The sequence below is a fragment of the Capricornis sumatraensis genome, chromosome 9 (genome assembly GCF_032405125.1).
Source record: "Capricornis sumatraensis isolate serow.1 chromosome 9, serow.2, whole genome shotgun sequence".
In the NCBI taxonomy this organism is placed as follows: domain Eukaryota; kingdom Metazoa; phylum Chordata; class Mammalia; order Artiodactyla; family Bovidae; genus Capricornis; species Capricornis sumatraensis.
Window position 1 is genome coordinate 20643098 of NC_091077.1, and position 19981 is coordinate 20663078.

General features: G+C 59.1%; 1 protein-coding gene across 2 annotated transcripts; it reads right to left on the reverse strand.

Moving 5' to 3' along the window:
* Positions 1-2429: 2429 nt before the first annotated feature.
* On the reverse strand, positions 2430-16208 carry NCLN (nicalin). 2 transcript variants are annotated; one of them, XM_068979637.1, is made up of 15 exons: positions 15960-16208; positions 10567-10757; positions 10331-10475; positions 9411-9505; positions 8515-8595; positions 8119-8222; positions 7156-7244; positions 6932-7071; positions 6526-6704; positions 5520-5607; positions 5391-5429; positions 5140-5300; positions 4214-4267; positions 4044-4122; positions 2430-3950 (listed from the first exon to the last, which is right to left on the reverse strand). In XM_068979637.1, the coding sequence occupies exons 1-15, from the start codon at positions 16141-16143 to the stop codon at positions 3894-3896; spliced, it is 1686 nt and encodes a 561-aa protein (XP_068835738.1). In that variant the 5' UTR covers positions 16144-16208; the 3' UTR covers positions 2430-3893. The 2 variants fall into 2 exon arrangements, with proteins under 2 accessions (XP_068835738.1, XP_068835737.1); XM_068979636.1 differs by having other exon boundaries at positions 5140-5303.
* Between the last annotated feature and the right edge of the window lie 3773 nt (positions 16209-19981).

The window sequence follows — 19981 nt, forward strand, 5'->3', positions numbered from 1 at the left end:
ACTGAACAACAACATAACCATAAACACACACAGACGTTTTTAAGAGTGAGAGTTACAGACAGCGGGAGACGCCTCTGTGCAGAAAGAGGAGAGACCAAGGTGGTCTCATCAGATGCTCTTCCTGTTTTATAGCCTTAAAACACAGACCCTGGAAAGAGATCGATGCTACTGGGGTCCTAATAGGGGATTGCACCTTTGCCCAAATCGTTTGCTGCTGCCCTGGGTTGATGGAGACCTGGGGTCATGCTCACTGGTGCTGAGGGAGCCCACAGAACAGGGTCATCTGCACAACTGTCCCCTGGGAGTCAGTGGCCTTGCTGCAGCCCTCCTCTCCTCTGCCCTTCCCTCCCCACAGCTTCCCATCACTCTTGACAGCAGGAAGCAAACGCCCACCAATTCCCCAGGGGCCTCTTGTGCTTCACCTCCTTCCTTTCTCCCCCTCCATCACTGTCCCACCCACACAGGCCCCCTCCTCACTGCTCCTGCAACTCGCCAGGCCTGGTCCTGCCCCAGGGCCTTTGCACAGGCTGTGCACGCTGCTTGGACCACTGTCCTGGATTTCCATATGGCTTAGTCCCTCCTGTCATCCTGATTTCACTCAAAAGCCCACTCATGTCCACCTGGGAGGTTTATTTTTACTCCAGTGGACCACAGGGCCCAGGGTCTCTGCTTGGCAGCCGCATCTGTATGCCCAGCAGGGCACCTGGCACATGTGGGAAAATACTGGCTGACTCCACAGTTGAATGAGACTGATCTGCAGTGGCGGGACCAGAGGGCACCTGGGAACAAGGAGGCCACAGGGAGGGGTCACGGATGGAAGCCAGAAGGAGCTCTGAGGACAAAGCATACACCACGCCTCCCATGTGGCAATGGTTCCGTGGGTGGAACATGGCACCTCTCACCGCCTAACATGCCTATGGACAGAAATACTGTTTTTCACACGTGGATCTAATTTCCAGAATGTGGCCTGGTGTACACCCATGTACACACGCCACATACCCAGGGTGGACATGACGGAGAGACACCGGCACATACATAAGGGCAGCTGTGTCTGCCTGCCGGTGTTGTGGTTTTCATGTTTTTGGTTATAATGGGCACAGTTTCGTAGAAAAGGAAGAGGAAGTTAACAGCCTGTGTTGAAATAAGGGGAGGGGCTGGCTTTTCCCCTGAAACGTGGGGAGTTTTACCTGAGTCCGAGCTGGGGCCAGAGCCTCCCAGCCTCAGGGGATATGAGGGTCTGAGAAGAGGCGGCAGTGACATTGACCTTGAAGATGGGAGTCACTATGGAGACTTGAGCAGCTCTGTGGTCAGGCCCACACATGGTCCAGAGACAGCCTTTGAGCCTCTTCTCTGGGTCCAGGGAACCCAGCCTCCTTCTCCCCTCATGTGTCCCCCACCTGGACAAGCATAGCCCCCTGACCTGCTGGGTGTACCCACTCCCAGTCTGCCTTCCCCAAAGCTGCCACCAGAGGGCGCCTGTGAGCACCTGAGTCCAACCCCTCCTCTGCCCACAGCTCCCCAGAGGCTCCCACCTCCCTGGGGTCAAGGATCTCACAGCCCTCTTTTTTGGCTGAAGCCGTGGAGTTCAAGCCACACCCCCTGTACTGCCTACCTCCTCCAGGCTTCCTCTCCCAGCTGCACATGTCTCTGTACTTTGTTCTCTGCTCCCCAAAACCAAAGCCCCCGATGCAGGGACCCTGACACAAAGGCACTGAGAACAGTGTGGACAGGCAGAAGCCAACAGGGACAGGCCCCGGATCAGGGGTCTCCTCCAGTGGAGCCCAGGAAGCAGGCGGACCCCTCGGGAGCTCCCAGGCCCAGAGCAGGGAGCCCGCTGCTGGAACCCCAGTGTGGAGCTGCACCAGGTACCCCAGTGACTGGCCAGGGCCTCCCCAAAGCCTGGGCTGGGGCTGGCCAGTGGTCTTGACCTTCATACAGCCATCACCCTTCCCCCCATATCAGGCTGAATGGTGTCCTTCCAAATTCACAGCCATGCAGAACTTCCGAACGTGTCCTCATGTGGAAACGGCATGCTGGCTGAAGAAGGATGCGCCCTAAGCCAAAAGACGGATGCGTGCTTATGAGACGTCAGAAGAGATGGCCACGCGACCCTGAGGCCGGGAGCTGGGGAACACACGGGACACACACTGCCTCCAGGGCTGGGGGGTAACGGACCCCAGCTGTATTGTGGTATGCCACCCCCACCCCCCACCATGATCTATCAGCCCTGAGCTGGCTGTCACCTTCGTGTTGCCATGGGGCGAGTGATGGTCCCAGCCAGGGCCAGGAAGGACACAGACTCTGCTCTTTATACAGACATGAGGCTCCCCCCAACCCCCCAAGAAATGCATATGACCCTCAGGGGTTCTGTCCAGACCCTGAGGCCCCAGCCCCAACAGGACACACGATGCTGTGGTTTGTTATGGCTTTATTTCTCATCGTCTGGCCGCATCCCACAAGCAGCCTGAGCTCCACCCAGTCAGTGGCCCTGACCACGCCCCCCGGGGAGGAAGGACACTCACTCGGCATCCCCAGCCGGCCTCTGGCTCACACATTCACACACGGGGAAGGGCGGGCCGCCAGCACCGCATCGCCCTAGAGGGGGCCAGGCACTGGGTAAACGTCTGGGGCAGACAGGCCACTGGACAGGGAGGGGCAAGGAACCTGCAGCCCCCACGCCTGCCCCTCCCAGGCCTGCCAGACAGTCACCCGTTCCCTCCAGTGGGCGGTAGGTGGCTTCGGGAGGGAGCCAGTCTCCAGTCCCTCCGAATCGGAAGGCTGGCGAGCATTCCCTGGTGGCCAGTAGGCCTCTGGAGTCCCTCCTCCTGGACTCTGAGTCCCCAGCACTCAACAAGTCACTGATTATATTGCTAATGAATGGGTACACCTGGGTCTCCCTGAGGTCACTCCCAGCCCTGCTTGCCTCCCCCGCCTCACCCCTTCCCAGGGGCTCAGGCCTGGACCTGCCCCTCCAGGTCCCAGGATGAGCTCCCCTGTGGTCACGTCCCCTCTGGGGATATGGGGGAACACGCTCCCCTTGAAGGCGACCTCCTCCTTGCAGATGAGGAAACCGAGGCCCTGGGACAGGGGCAGAGGGGCTGCCTCCACCCCCAGGGCTCCTCAGAACAGGCTGAGCAGGAGCCCCAAGGACTAGGAGAGGTGGGCGGGGCCGGGCGGGCGGGGCTCCCGGGCAGGGGGAGGGGCAGAGGAACCCAGAGGCAGGGTGAGAGGGCCGACAGGGAGGGTGCCGGGTGTCCAGGGCGCCAGCTGCCCAGGGGCTTCAGAGAGTCTGGAGGCCACCCCCTGAGCTGGCTCCCCTCAGCCGGGCTGGGGGGTGTGGAGGCGGTGCACAAGGCTACGAGGGAGGGGCTGGAACCCAGAGACTCAGAGGCCCTGTGGCGCACTCTCCAGACAGGAAAGAAGGGAGAGCCCGGGTTACTGGAGCACGCGGGGGTGGGGGTTGGGGGGGTGGTCGGGGAATGCAGAGGGCAGCCTCGAGGTCAGAACAGAGCCAGCGTGGTGGAGGGCTGGAGGTTTGGGGGGTGGCCTGGCCCGACTTCCTTGGCCTGTGACTGCCAGGTCCAGGGTCAGCGTCTTAGGCGGGGGTGATGCCCAAGGCCACGCTGGGCGCCTTTCCTCTTTCCTGGCCATGGCTTATGCCCCAGGGCCATGGGGCCAACTCCAGGGTGGGGGGCTCATCCACACATTTGTCCCCGAGTCTTATGGCCTGGCCCCAGACCTCCACCGACGCTCCTCCAGGGGAACGCAAAGGACAAAAAAGAGAAAGAAGCCCCCAAGTCCTCAAGAGCAACACAGAAAAGCTCTGTAATGAAGGGTTTCGGCCACCGAGGGGGAGGCCCTGCCCTCCAGGTGAGGCGGGGATGGCAGCCTGGTCACTGCGTCTTGGCCTTCAGCAGTCTCTGAACTGTTTTGTATAAGAGGTCGAAGTGCTGGGGGCAGTGGGAGGACTCCAGTGAGACCAGGGGAAAAGGGCCACCTGTTGGGCTCCCACAAGGACCCGCCTCCCGCCGCCCCCTGCTTACCTGGACTGCCGTGTAGGCCATCCCGAGGTAGGCACCAATGCAGACGGCTAGGAGCAGGTCGAAGATGGCTGGCTTGACCCTGGGGATGGGAGGGGGCGGTGGAGGCGGTCAGCCAGCTGCTCCCAGCTATCCCGAGGACCCAGGCCCCTGGGCAGTGACAGGGCGCTCACCTGTAGGCGTTCATCACCTGCTTCAGCTGGTCGTAGAAGACAAACTCGGGGTCCCTGGCAAGAGAGCACTTGCTCAGCAGGCTCACCTTGACATCGGAGCCACCTGAAGTCCCACTAGCCCAGGAACACAGCACGGTGGAGGATGCTGGGTATGTGTCTATGGGGGTTGCCACTGTCTGTCCTAGGGAAGGATGTCCTTTATTCTGAACTAACATCTTTTCTATGGCTTTCTGGGCCAACAACTCTCTAAGAACAAAGTGTGGTGACTGTGGAAATTCTCTGGTCTAATTTCTATAGAGGGAGAATGATCACAGCTGAGGACTCTGAAGCCCCAGCTGCACGGCTGTGGGTCCACTGTGACCCTCAGTTTCTTCTTCGGTTCAAGAGCTCTGTCCCCTGGAGTGCCACAAATTGGGGGGAAGATGGAGAGCCAGTGAGTGGCACTGAGCTGTCTGTGGAGGAAGAGGGGTGTCTCCTGCCTGAGGGTCACCCACACCCTTCCTCAGTCCTAATTCATCTCAACCAGGGAGACGTGGGAGCATCAAACAGAAAGAAGACAAAACCCAGGAGGCCTGCAGTGGGCAGGAGCATTCCGAGGGCAGGAGGGGGCCAGGGCACAGAAGGATCACAGAGGGTGGGCAGGGGTACAGAGCTGCCAGATAAAACATGGGGCTTCAGTTCTGTGAGGACTGAAGATAAGGACTACACAGGCTTTCAGTGTGTGTCCCAGACACCGCCTGAGAGGTACTTATGCTGGGATAGTTCGTCCACCTGGAGCTCAGATTTAATAGGGCGCCTACACTGCTCACTCATCCTGTGACATTTCGCCCTGAGTTTCCATTTGCTCCATCTGGTTCCAGGGTGTGGCAGGGAGACCCTGGAAGGGCCCTCTGCCAGCTGGGGGCAGGGGCTGCGCCTGGTCTCACCGCTTGTCGGCCTTGACGTGGTGCGGCTTGACCTCCTTCAGGTAGCGACTGAGGTAGTGCTCCAGCGTGCTGAGAAACGTGCCGTCCTTGTCCACTAGCTGGGCGGCCCGTGGCTGGGTGGTCAGCCAGTCCATCACCGAGTCCAGCTGCTCCTGCTGGATCTGCTGCGGGGACGCGGCGGTGGTCAAAGGACACCCCCACGCACTCCCACCACGCCCCCGGGCCCACCAACCCGCCGGCCAGGCCATTACCATCTGCTCTGTGAAGACCGGCATGTCCGGGGGCGTTCCCTGCAGAGAGAGGCGGGGCGGGGCTGAGTCCAGACCCCCTTCAGGGCTTGCGGGGGCAGAGAGGGCGGCTCGCGGGTGGCCCGGGCTCACCTTCTCTGTCAGGTTGTAGATGACGCGGGTCAGGGCCTCAGCGATGAGCCTCGTGTTTCGGGTTAGGGTTTTCGAGTCGACCCGGGACCTTCGAGGACGGATTTTATTTATTTATTTTTACTTTATTTATTTAATTCAAGGCTAATTACTTTACAATACAATGACATGAATCAGCCACAGCTGTACATGTGTCCCCCACCTCATCCTGAACTGCCCTCCCACCTGCCTTAGAGGGCAGATTTTACAAACATACTTATTTGGAAGCGGCATCAATCACCCAAAACCAAGAATGATCACATATGTATCTGATGATGAAAAGACAAGAAAAACAACAGCCTTCCCAGTGGATGGTCCCCCACCCCCCACCTCGGTCAGGCCCACCCCCCACAGGGCTGCCCGGGTGCCCAGCTGAGCCCTGAGGATGCCGTGGGCCTCAGTGACCAGATGGCTCTGGGCCCGTTTGCTCCTCCAGAACCTGGGGGTATGGGGGGAGGTCAGGACACCTGCCTCCGCCGGCTGCTGAGGGCAGAGCTGAGGGAACGCCCTGTGGAGGGGCTACAGTGTCCCCCACACCCACGGCCACCCAAACCCTGGGATGGGACCTAAGCTGGCAGCAGGGTGTCTGCAGACGTGACTGGTTAATATGCGGTCACAGTGGAGCAGGGGGTCCCGCAGTCCATGGCTCTGTCCTCATAAGGAGGGGAGCCACAACAACGGAGCCGAGGGCGGCGGCACAGCCGCGAGCCCAGGGCAGCGAGGGCTGAGGCCACACAGGACCAGAAGCGGGGAGCTTCAGAGACGACAGACACATCCTGACCCGAGTGGGCATGGGGTGCAGGCGGCCCGGGGGCAGGGTGAGGTGGCGGCCGCTGGCTCTCCCGGCGCCCTGCCCAATCAATTCTTCCCACTCTTCTCTTGGCTCATGCCCTCGGTTCTGGTGCCCCCTCCTCCAGGAAGCCTGACAGGCCCCGCTGGCTCGGTCTGATGGGGGCAGGGGGGGTCTCACCTCACGTCCATGATGCTGCTGCGCTGGCCGTCGCGGTGGCTCTGCAGGTGGGACAGGGTGAAGGCGGGCAGCCGGCGGACGGCGAAGCGCTCGTGTTCCCAGGCCAGCATGTCCTCGGCCAGGTTGATCTTCTTGTGCACCATGGAGAACCGCACCTCAGGGAACTGGTGGGCGGCCACCTGCGAGCAGAGCCATGAGCCTCTGCCCGGTGCCCATGCACCACGCCCTGGCTTCACCAGCCTCTGTAGAGGTGGCCCCTGCCGCCCGATGGATCCCCAGTCCCTCCCCAACCTCCTGCTTCTGGAGCCTGAGGAGAAGCCCACCTGCCCACCGGAAACTCAACCGAGGCCCCAGGGTTCACACGGGCAGCTCCCATGTCCCCGCCCAGCCCCCATGGGGCGCCCACCGTCTCGAGTTCCCGCAGGAAGGCGTGCTGCAGCGTCCCCTCCCTGGGCGGCTTGGACACGTGCAGGTGGAGGCTGTCCCCCCGGCCCACGGTGTCCAGGCAGAGGACAAAGGCCACGTTGTCCTGGAGCAGGCTGGAATCTGCAGACAGTGAGGGCTGGTGGACTGGGGGTGTAGGGGAGCACCGGTGGCCCAGAGCCCACCCTGGCAGTGGGGGCTGCTCACCTGTGTGGTCCAGGTTGTCTTCCAGCCAGCGCTTGGTGCCCTGGTAGTTAAACTTTCCTCCTCCGGAAGCAAAGAACAGGAGGTTGTACCTGGCAGCGAGGAGTGGGGCCAGAGTTGACAGGTGGGAGTCCAGGCTCCCAACAAGGAGGGGGTGGTCTCCCTGCTGAGTACCCAGTCCCACCCTGTCCTGGCACTGCTGACATCAGGGCATCCTGAGTGCTGCGGGTGCTGGACACATCCCCGGCCCCCACAAATGAGCACCAGGAGCCCCCTAGTCCAGACGACCACAGACATCCCAACTTCACCCAGTGTCTCCAGGGTGAGAAAGGAGGCTCCAGAGACCTCTGAGTGGAGAGGTGGACCAATCAGAGTGGTCCACCCACTCAGACTGGGCGGACCAATCAGGAAACAGGAAGTGATGGGAACTCAGCACCACCTTCCTGAGCAGGAGTGAAGCCAATAGGGTGGTGAAGGACCATATAACCGGGCCCCCACCCCAGCTGCACCCACCTCACCACAACCACGGCAGTCCTTATAAAAGAAACACACAAGTGTGACCCTGCCAACACCTTGATCTCAACACCCCCCCACACCCCACCCCCAGTGGACTGTGAGCACAGTGCTTCTCAAGCCAGCTGCCTGAGAGCAGGCGTGGGGCCTGGAGTGTGAAGTTTGGGGAGACCCGCTGGCTACCAGGGCCCTGCTCTCCCAGGGCACCGTGCTGTGTGGACAAGTGCCCCTGTGAAGGACCACAGTGTCCAGCACCAAGATGGGGAGACGCTTGTCTGAGTGATGATGACGATTTTGCAGGGGTTTCTGACTCTTGCATCTGGAAGCAGCCCAGCCCCTGGTGGGATTCCTGGGAAGAGGGTAGGTGGATGGACCTGGAGGGGCAGGGCCTGACTGAACCAACTCTGAGATCCCGGGTCGGGCCTGCCCCCAGCCCTGGGCCCTGTCACTCACGCCGCGTGGGTGCGCTTGTAGGTGTACAGCCTGGAGAAGAGGCGGGCGAGCTCCAGCAGCACCGAGATACCACTCCCGTTGGAGTCCGCGCCGTGAGACAGCCACTGCAGGCAAGGACAAAGGGCGCACTCACCCCACCTCCACGTGCACCACCACCCACCTCCACCCCGGCCTGTGGCCCGCTCTGAACCCCACCCCCACAATCTTACCTTCAGTCCTCTTTTCCAGTCCAGTTGGGATTGCTTCCTCTCCCCATTAACCCCCAGCTCTGCCCAAACCTGACTGATGCACCCTTGGTGTGGCCCAACCCCTGCACACGTGGGAAACTCCCCCAACCCTGCTACCCTGCAGCCTGAAGCTAGACTCCCCAGCTGGGCAGGAAGGGCATGGACATACCGGGGCCACCCCAAAAGCATCGTAGTGGGCCACGATGACGATGGTGGGCAGGTCCTCTCCACCCAGCCCAGTCAGCCGCCCCTGTAGAGACATGGGTGTGAAGGGCCTGCCCATAGGAAGCAACAGCCACCCTCACCTTGGGGGGCAGGGTTCTAGGCTCTGCTGGCTACACTGTGGGTACCAGTGGACCAGTGGGCACGGTCACTTTCCAGTAAAACGTTATTTACAGAAACAGGCGGGCCAGGCTCTGCTGGGGGCCAAGGTGCCAGCTGTTTCTCCACCTGGAAACCAGGCCTACCCTTCATAGGCTGAGCTCCACTGATGGAGACCCTGCGCGTCCGCAAGACCCTGGCCGTAAGGACAGCACGGGAAGAGCCCTCTCGTGTAACCGGCCCTCCGTCAAACACAACGAGGAGGAGCTGGGGAGACGGCCTGTCCAGAGCACTGCCTAAGGGCATCAGGCGCTAAGGCCCTGCGGCCTTTACTCTCTGGATGGAGGGCTGCCCTGCAAGGAGACAGCAGAGGCCTCCTGGTGCGGGGACTGGGAACAAAACTGCTCGGAGCTTTTTGCTCGGGGAGCGGCAGTAAAACATTTGCCCGTGGAGAGGATGGAAGTGGGGGAGGGCTGGGGAGCTTGCTCTCGCCAGGACTCCTCCTGACGGGAGATGGGCGTCTGGATTTTTCTGCATTCTGCTTTAATTGCTGCCCTGAGCTCTCCTCTCTACCAGCTTAGAGAATGTTCCATGAAGGTAAGGGGGTGGCCACTCCAGGAGGCAGGGGTCAGGGAAGCAGGAGGAGGTGGAGGAGCCCCGCCTACCCAGAGGCGGTGACTTGATCCCGTCACCCAAGAAGCAGCCCCTCCAGTGGGGACAGGAAGTTAGGCGCCAGGTACTTACCTCCACGCTGGTGATGAGCCAGTCACTCACGGCCTTGCTCTGGACCCCACTGGTGACCATCTGGAAGCCGTTGGCGGTGGCGGTGTGGAGCAGCACTGGATACAGGGCCAGGGAGGGTCAGCCTGAGCCCCGTGACTGCCCTGCAGCAGCTGGGGGGGAGGTCCCAGACCAGAATCTGGGTCCTTGTCACCCCAGACTCTAAGCGTTTGGTCTGAGCAAAAGCGGGACTGATCACATGGACAGAACACAATGTGATAACTGGACATGGGAGCGAATCTGGGCATCCAGGACAAGGGCTGGTGAAACAATCTCCTGCTTCCCACGTGGGAGCCCATGTGTGCCCTTGCTCTGCTCTGCAGGGCCCCTTCCTAAATCACAGAGAGGTGCACACTGCCTCTGACCCAGCTTTCTAAGGATCACTTGAGCAGGGATGCCAAAACATGAGTTTCCCATCAGACAGCTCATGACCGTCCAGCCCAGCCCCAAAAGTGGAGATGGTGTGAGAACCCAGAGATTCATAAAGTTTTGTTCTCTCCAGAATCGGGAGAGAGTGTGCCCACCTTCCACGGTGTGAGCTAATGGTCCACTTCACCTGGGGGCAGGGGCTCCCTTAAAAAGCCCAGGAGCTCACCCTGCCTCGAATCCTTCTGTTCTTTCCACATTCAAACATTTAAAAACACAACTGTAGGGATTCCCTGGTGGCTCACTGGTAATGATCACACCCGCCAGTGCAAAGGACGAGGATTCAATCCCTGGTCCGGGAAGTTTCCTCCCTGCGGGTGGCGGCTGAAAGATGCGATCTGTGATGCCCGGTGCCCCCACGGTTAAGCGTGTGTTGGCTTGAAAAGGGGAGCCCCAGAAACAGCACAGCGCAGCGCATCCACGCACCCTCCGCCCTGCAGCAACCCCCACCAGCCCACCTTCGGCGGCGGAGGCGGAGCCCTGGGAGGCGGAGGCAGCCTGCGTCTGCTCATAGATGGACAGCAAGGCATCGTCCTCCACGGCAAAGTACACGGGGACGATGGTCTCCATGGCCAGCATCTCAGGCTCAATCTCCATGAATTGCTGCGAGAGAGGCACGTGTTCGCTCTGCGGTGTGTGTGGGGGAAGGGGGCCCAGAGGGAGAGAGGGGACCCCAGGGCGAGGCAGGGCTCACCCGGACGACGTCCTGCGGCACAGCGGCCATGGTCCGCGGTAGGATGATGACCACAGCGCCGGCAGACTGGTGCAGGGCGCGCTGGTAGCGCTCGTACGAGAAGTCCAGCAGCCGCACGAGCACGCAGCGCCGGCTCAGCACGTCCGCGTCGATGGTGCGCGCCTCTGTGTTGAGCACCGCATTCCGCGTGCCTGTGGGGACGGGACCCTGAGAAGGGTGCTGGACCCCCGCCGGCCGCACCCACATTCCTAGACCACGGCCCTACCGCCCGTCCCTGCTCTCGCACTCGCTTCTCCGCACTACACCCCTGCTGCAGTCATCCCCCAGAAAATGATGTCCCTGTCCACTCGGCCACCCTGCAACCACGTGCAGGTTGCCCGCTGGGCCGGGCAACGAGTCTCCACCCCATGTCCCTGAAGCAGCTCAGGGGGCTGGTGGCCTCAACCCACCGGACAGAGGCAGCCACCTGCCCCCACCCCCAGGCCAGCCCCTCAGCAAGAGCACTCGGACTGGAACTCAGCTGGCCTTGCTCCCCCAGCCCTTCACCACTGGCTTCCCCACAGTTCCAGAACCCGCAGGGCTGACAGGTGCCTGCTGAGCAAACCCAACCCCCAGCCTCCTGCCCTGCCCAGACTGTCCTGAGATGCCCAGCAGTTTTCCCAGCACCCACGCCACTCCAGGGTCCAGACACCAGCAGAGGGAGCCCCCAAGCTAAGAGGCTGCACCTCCCCACCCCCAGGTTCCCAATGTCCTAGGGAAAACCCAAACCCTGCCCTCTCCAGGCCAACCCGCCCCCAGCCCCCAGGCAACTAGCCTGGGGTTCCAGGGGCACGAACCTTGTTCACTGCAATGCAAACCTAGCATCACCTAGCAACCATCAGCCTAGTGCCCTCAGGACACGGAATAAATGAACAAATGCTTGGTCTCCCCAAGGCCCCTCAGGAGGCAAGCGCCAGGGTTTGTCCACCTTCTTCCACAGTCAGGGCCACACTGTAGCCTGTGGGCCATCCTGGATGCTGTAGGGTACAGGGCAGCCTCCCTGGCCCCCACACCCTTGTTGCCAGGACCCCCTTAGATGTGGTAACCACAGACGACCCCAGACATGGCCCCATGGCCCCTGGAAGCAGGGCCACCCGGATTTTTCTCAAGAAAGATCCAGAGAATCAGGTAGGAAGTGAGAAGCTGCCTCCTGGAGTGGACCCTGCCTTGCTCACAAGCTTATTCCAGGCAATTGACTCCTTCCCACCAGAGTGGAAGGGGCAAGTTGTAACCAGGATTGTGTAGCCAAAGTGAAAGTCGCTCAGTTGTATTTGACTCTTTGTGACCCCAAGGACTGTAGCCCACCAGGCTCCTCTGTTGATGGGATTTCCCAGGCAAGAATACTTGAGTGGGTTGCCATTTTCTCTTCCAGGGGATCTTCCCAAACCAGGGATGGAACCCAGGTCTCCTGCATCACAGGCAGATTCTTTACTGTCTGAGCCACCAGGGAAGCCCACTGTTCTAAGGCTGGTGCGGCCCCTCCCACACAGCACCGCTGCCCTGAAAGCTGAAGGGGCAAGAAGCAGTGCAGACGTTTGATGCAGCACATGGACTCCCGTGGTTGCACTGCCTGGGTGCACAGCCCCCGGCGGCCGGCCCTCGGGGCCCTCTGTCCTCCCTGGATGGGGAGTGCGGTGGGGGGGGGGGAGGGGGGGGCTTGGGCAGCCCCCTCAACTGCTGGGGCCACTAGCACTCAGCAGGCTGCTGCTGAAACTCCAGATTCTTAGGTCAGACCTCCCAGATGACAGACACACAGTGCCCAAAATGTCTCACAGGCCCTGGCTGAGCTGGGATGCACAAAGCAAGCACGCTAATCCTCCTACACTGGGGGCAGGTGTGGCCCCGGGGCCTCCACCCTGAGCCCCTCACAGCAAGTGTCAAGAAAACAATGCAGACAAACAGGTCTGTTTCCCCACGGGAGCTGGACCGCGCTGCCTGGAGGACGAGGCGCCGGGTGACAGGACACTGGCGTCCTTGGGGACATACCAAGCCCCACGGAGCCTCAGGCTCAGAGTCCCTCCCCCCTTGCCCACTGCTCTGCAGGAATGCGCTGGCCAGCAGGAGAAGGGTCGCTTCTTACAGCTCATCCTAAGGGCCCATCCAGGGGAGGGGACCAGCAGGACACAGAAGGGACGGTGTCCCAGGTGGGAAAGTGCAGGGTCGTCTCTGGGCAGGGGCCAGTGACCAAGGGGACCGGGCTGTGTGCCCCAGCCAGGGGCCTCCATGCCTCTCCCCACACCTCCGGGGCCCCACTTCTGCTTTAGGGTGACAGGGGAGCCCCCAAGGGCCTAGTAGGGGAGGGCAGTAGAGACCTTCAGGAGCCCTTGAAACTCGCCCCACCTGTCCCAGCCGCAGCCTCCCGGGGGTGGCTCAGATGTCACCTCGGGTGGGGACACACAGGGCCGCTTGTGGAGCCTACTGTGACCCGCTTTCCAGAAGGAGGACGACGGCCAGAGAGGGGAAGGAGGGGGTGAGAGCAGAGTCAGGCTGACGCCAGATGCCCAAGTGCCCCCTCAGAGGCCAAGCACCCCAAGAGCAGAGACCGCCTTGGTTGGTGCGAGGCTGGAGTCTGCGAGGCCTGTTGCCCCTGCGTCACGACGGGCTCTGGACACCTGGATGGGAAGCTGCAGGTCCAGATCTGAACGGAGGTCACAGACTTCAAGCGAAGGCCAATCCTCTCTCCCTGCAGTGGCACTAGTCTTACGCAGTGCAAAGCCACTGACTGTAGGCATGGCGGAGTGCCAATAAAACTTTATTTACAAACAGGGGCAAAGAGCCCATCCTGGTGCCCGGCTTGAGTGCCCATGTCCCCGCCTACCAGAGCCCCCATGGGCCAAGTGGGATGGGCATGAGCGGCCCAGACCAGGGAGGCTGTAGTCCGTTGTGGGAGGGTGGGGAGGCAGGCCACACCCAGGGCCCAGCTCACACCCCAGCTCAAAGAGCACATAGCCTCTCCTGCCGGTTTCTCAAGAGGTGTGGAGAGAGGACAGGAAGTTGGGAAACGAGGCTCAGAGCAAGGGCGTGTGCGATGCTGGGGTTACTGCAATCAGCGATGACCCAGCAGAGCAGCTCTCAAATGCTCCACCACTGGGAAGGAGCTGGGGTTCCCTGCTCCACCGGACTATCCCACAGCATCTCCCCAGGCAGTGGCAGGCGCCCTACATCCCTACCAATGGGGACACTGCCGGGTGGGACCAGGGTGGGGGTATAGATGTGTGAGCCAAGATGGGTGGGTGCCCTGCTAGGCCCCTCTGCTCATCCCTGAGCCCACTCAGTGTCTGGCAAAGATGGGGGCCAGGAAGGAGGACGTGTGGGGTGAGGGAGTCACAGGGTCAGAAAAAAGAATAGGAAGGAATCAAGGACTGGGGGCAAAGGACTCAGAAAGAGGAGGGGAGGAGGAAAGGGAGAGAGTATTGAACGTTCCGAGGGCCCACGTGGAGGACGAGGCAGACATGGCTCTGTGATCAGGGTTGGAGTGTCAGGAAGTGCTCGTCTGGGCAAGGACAGGGGGCCATATCAGCAAGCAGGCCAGCACTGGGCAGGCAGCAGGAGACACGGGGCATCCAGGCGGCAGATTACAGCTGCCCAAGGGGCCAGGGCAGAGCTGGGTGTGCTAGGAGAGCTCGCAGCAAGGCTCCCAGTGTGAGACAGGACAGGGGAGTGACACGGTGAGGAAGGACCTGCGAGCTGATCTGGAGAGAGCTAGGATCCTGCCAATGGGATGGCGGAATCCTCCAGACCGGGACAGAGCCGCCAGTCACACGTGGCTATTCAAAATTATGATGATGAAACGCCAAAAGTCATCCCAAAGGGCCACCTGTGACACCACTGGCATAGCCCCTCTTCCCAGGGGGATGCCAACAACACATATAAACTGCCCACTCCTTAGGGGCTCCTGGCCTACCACCCCACTGGAGAGGAGCCTGGGGTGTGCAGCCAACACTGTAACCCTGAGTTCTCCCACTTGGCACTGCTGACAATCTGGCCCAGATAATTTTCTAAGTGAGGCTGTCCCGGGCACGGTGAGGTGTGGGGCAGCAGCCCTGGCCTGGGTCCACTAAATGCCAGGAGCCTGTCAATCATGACGACCCAAAGTCATCACTCAGGGACCCGTGGATCGACAACCACTGCACTAAACAGAAACGATGTAACTGGGGTGAGAAGGGGTCTGAGGGGGATGTCTCCAGACACCAGGGCTCCCCAAGGACCTGGCAGTGGCGAGGGGTCCAGGGGACTCAGGTTGGGCCTGATGTTCCAACGAGAGAGGCCAGTCCAAGAGAACCAGGACTCAGAGATGAGGGGACAGGGGCACTGGGCAGGGGAAGCCCTCATGGCGTGGACAGGCCTTGCTTGCCGGGGGCCTAAGACACCAAGTTGGGAGAGAAACCAGAGGCCAGAAGGTTCTGGAACACCAGATACAGCAAGGCCAGGAAAAGAGAGGACACTTTCGAAAGACTTTAACAGATGAGGGGGCAGGGCTGAGGAACAGAAGCTAGGCAGGATCCAGGCCTGGAGGCCTGCAATCCTGGGGAGAAGGAGCAGCAAGGGGGCTTCCAGGAAGCTGAGGGGTGGGTGCGCTCCCAAGCAGGGAGCAGGACATGGGGTCCAACGGATTTCAGGAGCCCAAAGGCAGGAGAATTTCTGAGGAACCGAATCCATGAGCTGGGACCAGGGAGTAGGGAGGGCCTCGACATAGAGATAGGCTGGGGTGAGCGATCAGAGCTCTGAGCCCTAAAGCAGAGCAGAACGTGAGCACTAGATAGAGTGCACCCGGGTGCTGAAGGGCTGTGTAGGGTTGGCCAGCTTAGCCTGGAAGAACGGCACTGAGAGGCTCCACTCCAAATCAAGGAGGCCCAAGGCGGGCGTTCTGTTCCAGCTGGGGACTGGGGAGAGAGAGGGGACCCAGGAGGTCAGGAGCAGCGACAGTGTGGCCTGAGGCTGGGAGGGAGTTCTGCGTTCTGGAGCAGGTAGCCCTTGTTGGGGACGGGGCCAGAGGGCTGTGGGAGCCAGTGTGGTGGGTCCCTGGGACACTGGACAGAGAGCTAGGGGCCCAGCAGCGGTCCAGGTATCCAGGCTCGGACTTGCCTGGAGCTCCGGTAAAGGCTCTGGCAGCCCAAGTGAAGTCTGCAAGCTGGACTCCTGCTGGACGTGTGGGAGAGGCAGGTCCTGAGGCCCAGGGAGCAGAGACCGAACCGCGGGAAGGTGCACCCCGGCCGGCATAGGCCGGGGCCCTAGGGAGGCGGGAGGCTGGGCGGGAGGTCAGGGCCCCAGCGGGGAGGCTGTGCTGGGGGAGACCAAGAGCCCAGAAGAAGAGCTGGGCCCACGGGGGAGGCCAGGGGCCCGGGTCCACGCACCGTAGGGTTGCCCCTGTAGGTCGTACTGCTGCATGCGGTACACGGTGAACTCGTGCGCCGCATCGGCGGCGGGCAGCGGCGGTGCGACGAGCAGCAGCACCGCGGGCAGGAAGACGATGAAGCCGAGAGGCAGACACGACGCCTTCAGCATATTCTCCAGCACCTCGCCCGCTTCCTCCAGCATCCTGGCCAGCAGCGGGGCCGCGCGGGGCGGCGGCGGGGTCGGGACGGCGGTGGCGGTGGCTCCCGCGGTCTCACCTCGGCATGGGTAGGCGCCGGGGTCCTGCGGGCGACGCGCGGGGCAGCCCGCGCCCGCCCCGGGGTCCTGCCGGCACCGCCGAGGGCCACCTGTCCGCCGCGCTGGCTACTGGGAGTTGTAGTCTTCCCGGCGCGTGGAGCCACATGGGAGTTGTGGGCCCATTCTGTTACTCCCCCTAATAGAGAAAGCTGTGGTGGCTCTCTGGCTAAAGTTTCGCTTAAACTCCAAGTCAGAAAATACGGAGACTTTAAAACATACTATTAGCAGTGTAACTTACTGAAACCATGCCTTTGCTGTGGGAGAAAGGCGAGGGACGGGAGGAAGAGAGATTGTACAGGAGGTGACCTTGCGACCCGGAAGAAAGTTAGAAATAAGGACGAGAGGGGCGGACCTGTTGCGCTAGGACTCCTGGGAATTGTGGTCTCGAGCAAGCATAAGGGATCATGGGAGCTGAAGTCTTCCCTCGTCTGAGAAAAATCACTTAAAAGTCCCAAAGAATATAGATGTTAAATTGCCTGAGGGCAAAGACTTGTGTTTTCTTTGTGCACTGATGTATTCCTCAGAACTTGACCCAAGGCCGGGCACACAACGGGTGGGTTATATAATTTTTGGATAAATGAATGAAAGAAGAATCAAAAAATCATGACAGGTTCCTAAAAGGGAGTGTCGCAATGGATTATGGGACTTGTAGTCTGCAACCTGGCGTTGTGCTGCGGTTGATGATATATTATTTATACTTAGGCTTAATTATATTTGGGGCATACTCATAGTAAAAAAGTTACTCGTTGATAACCAGAAATTCAAATTCTACTGAGTGTCTTAAATTAATATTTTCTAATCTGCCCACCCTCAGAACCCAACTGTCCCTGGATCAGAGGCCTTAAGGGTCATCAATAACTCATATCCTCTGTACGGATGAGAAGGCTGAGGCCACAGTGTGCAGAACACAATGGCCCTGGCCCCTAGGCTTCGGTACTGTTGCCTAAGGAGTTGAGCCTCCCTCCTGCCCCAAGTGAGAGGAGGCAGTTGTGTTGATTAATAACATGAGTTCAAGTCCGAGCTCCTCCACTTCCCAGCTGTGTGACCTTGGGCAAGTCCTTTCACCTCTCTGAGCCTCTATTTCCTCAACTGCCTGCCGAATACGATGATAAATAATCAAACACTCTTCCCAGGGTTCTCAGGGTTGTGTGAGGATTCAGTAAGATAATTCACGTGAATGCACTTTGAAAGGATGAGGCATACATGAAGCACTCAATAAATGCGGGTATTATGAGAATGCGCCAAGCTCATGCAGCCTTGGAGCTGCTGCACCTGCTCTTCCCGTAGAACCCTCACGGACCCCTCCTGCTTTCTGCATGGGTAGTTCCTTACTGAAAATGACGCTGGACTCTTAGTTTGGTGTTTGTCACCTGCGCCAAACTGTGACCTTTGTGCAAGCAGGTGCCAGATTGTTCATAGCTGCCACCCCAGTGCCCAGAATAGAGCCTGACACACAGTGGTTAAGTGAATGAGTGAGTGAATAAATGAGTCATGAAAACCCTAACACACCACCCCATCCCTCCCAGCTATGTCACCTGCTTCTGGCCATCCCCAGGTCTCTCAGCGGGTGGGGGGTCCCAGGCTGGAGGAGTCAGGGGTGGCTTGGCAGGGCAGGGAGAGGGGTAAGAACTCATTCTGGCCCATGTGATCTTGATCAGCAAATATTTATTATCTGCTTCTCCATCTACCCTTGCTCCTTCCAGCCAGGTTATGAACAGGCAACACACACACACATACACACTTACACTCATCCAGAGATAGAGCAAGAAAGGGGCCTGAACCTGGCTCAGATAACAAGGCTTGGATCTTAGGGCTGCCCGTGCCACCTCCTCCCCTGAGCGTTAGTTTTTCTGTCTGTAAAATGGGGGGCTTCAACTAATCCTGCTTTGTGGAGGTGAAACCTTGGGGCAGCCCAAAGAATAACTTGGAACATTCATTCTTAGTTTTCCAAAGAGGGAAGGAACTGGTATTCATTCATTCATTCATTCATTAAAGAGGCAGTAACGAACAGGGATCAAGAAGTCACCTGTCAAGTTTGAATCCCAATTCTGCCTCTTCCCAGCTGTGTGAACTTGTGTGTTACCTAAACTCTCTGGGTCTGTTTCTCCATCTGTAACATGAAGTTAATGACAGTATCTGCCTCCTGGAGGTTTTGCAAGGATTAAATAAATTAACACACAGGTGATTAGAACAGCACAGAGTGGCCTTCGTTGTTATTATTCATTTAACTATGTTACCAAAAGCAAGGACAAACAAACCAAAACTATGGGAGTTGGAGCAGAGAAAGGTTTATTGCAGGGCCATGCAAGTAAACCAGTGGCTCATGTCTCATAAACTCATACTCCCCAAAGGGTTTCAGCAAAGCAAGGTAAGAGAGGGACGTGGTTGATTGTTGCAGATTTCTTAGTGTTGGAATCCTTTGTTCTTGCAGCTGGCCACAAAGGACAGGATGTTCCTGTAAACCTCCAATGAGACAAATGTTATTCTCTGTTCTGCAACTTTTTACCTCTGTATGAATAGATTCAAGTGTCAGAGCCTTGAGGACAGGCTCTCCTGTATATTTCAGGCTATAATGCAACATTCTTGTACAAAAGGTGCAGAATCAGTATGACAGGCAACAGGGCACAAAAGTGAAAGCAAAAGGAACAGATCTAATAGGGAGTCAGATTTGTTCTTCCCTGTTACAAAAACACGCTTCCCAAGTGGTGCAGTGGTAAAGAATCTGCCTGCCAAATGCAGGAGACATAGAAGACACGGGTTCTATCCTGGGGTCTGGAAGATCCCCTGGAGGAGGAAATGACAACCCACTCTAGTATTCTTCCCTGGAAAATTCCATGGATAGAGGAGCCTGACGGGCTGCAGTCCATGGGCTCACAAGGAGTCCGACAGGACTGAGCAACTGAGCACAGCACATTACACAAACATAAGTAGTTGGAGAGCCTTTATATTCCTTGCCTTATCAACATCACAGGAGGGCAGAAGACATTGATATCTCCAGTTTACAGATGAGGAAACTGAAGCCCGTGGTGCATGGCAGAGCTGGGGAACAGCAATGTTACAGACACCTGAGCCACCTAAGAGCAGAGGACCGCATTCTTGAGGACGGCTCCACCTCAGTCAGGGAGGTGGGGAACAAGGAGGTGAAGAGGTTTCAGTGGAAGGCATGCTGCTGGGACCAGTTATACCAGAGCTCTAGTTCATGGAGCACCTCCTATCTGCTGGGCCCTGTGCTGTGTTTGGGACAAACACTGTCACTAACTCCACTCTCATGGAGCTCAAAGTCCGGGGGAGCAGGTGGATGTGTGGCCAGGTGTGATTGAAGCTGTGATAGTGATGCACACGCAGATGTGTGAGCCTGGAAGAGGGCTAAGGAAGAGGAGAAATCAGGGAGATTTCCTGGAGGAGGTAATGCTGAAGCTGAGACTTGAAGGATGCACAGGCCACTCTAGTGGGGTCAACAAAGACATGCAAAGGTCCCAGATAGGAAGGGGCAGCAAATAGTCCAGTTCAGTCAAAGCAAAGCGTGACACTCACAGGGTGGAGTTGGGCCAACAGGCCCAACTCACACAGGCCCAGGGTTGCAGGTCAAGAGCTTTAAGGCAGCCCGGGCTTCACTCGCCCCAAATTCCGCCAAGACCCCACCCACCCTGTCACTGTTCCAGATCAACACACGTGGTCAGCAATCTGGAAAACGTAAGAAGTATCTCAGGTTATGAGTTATCCA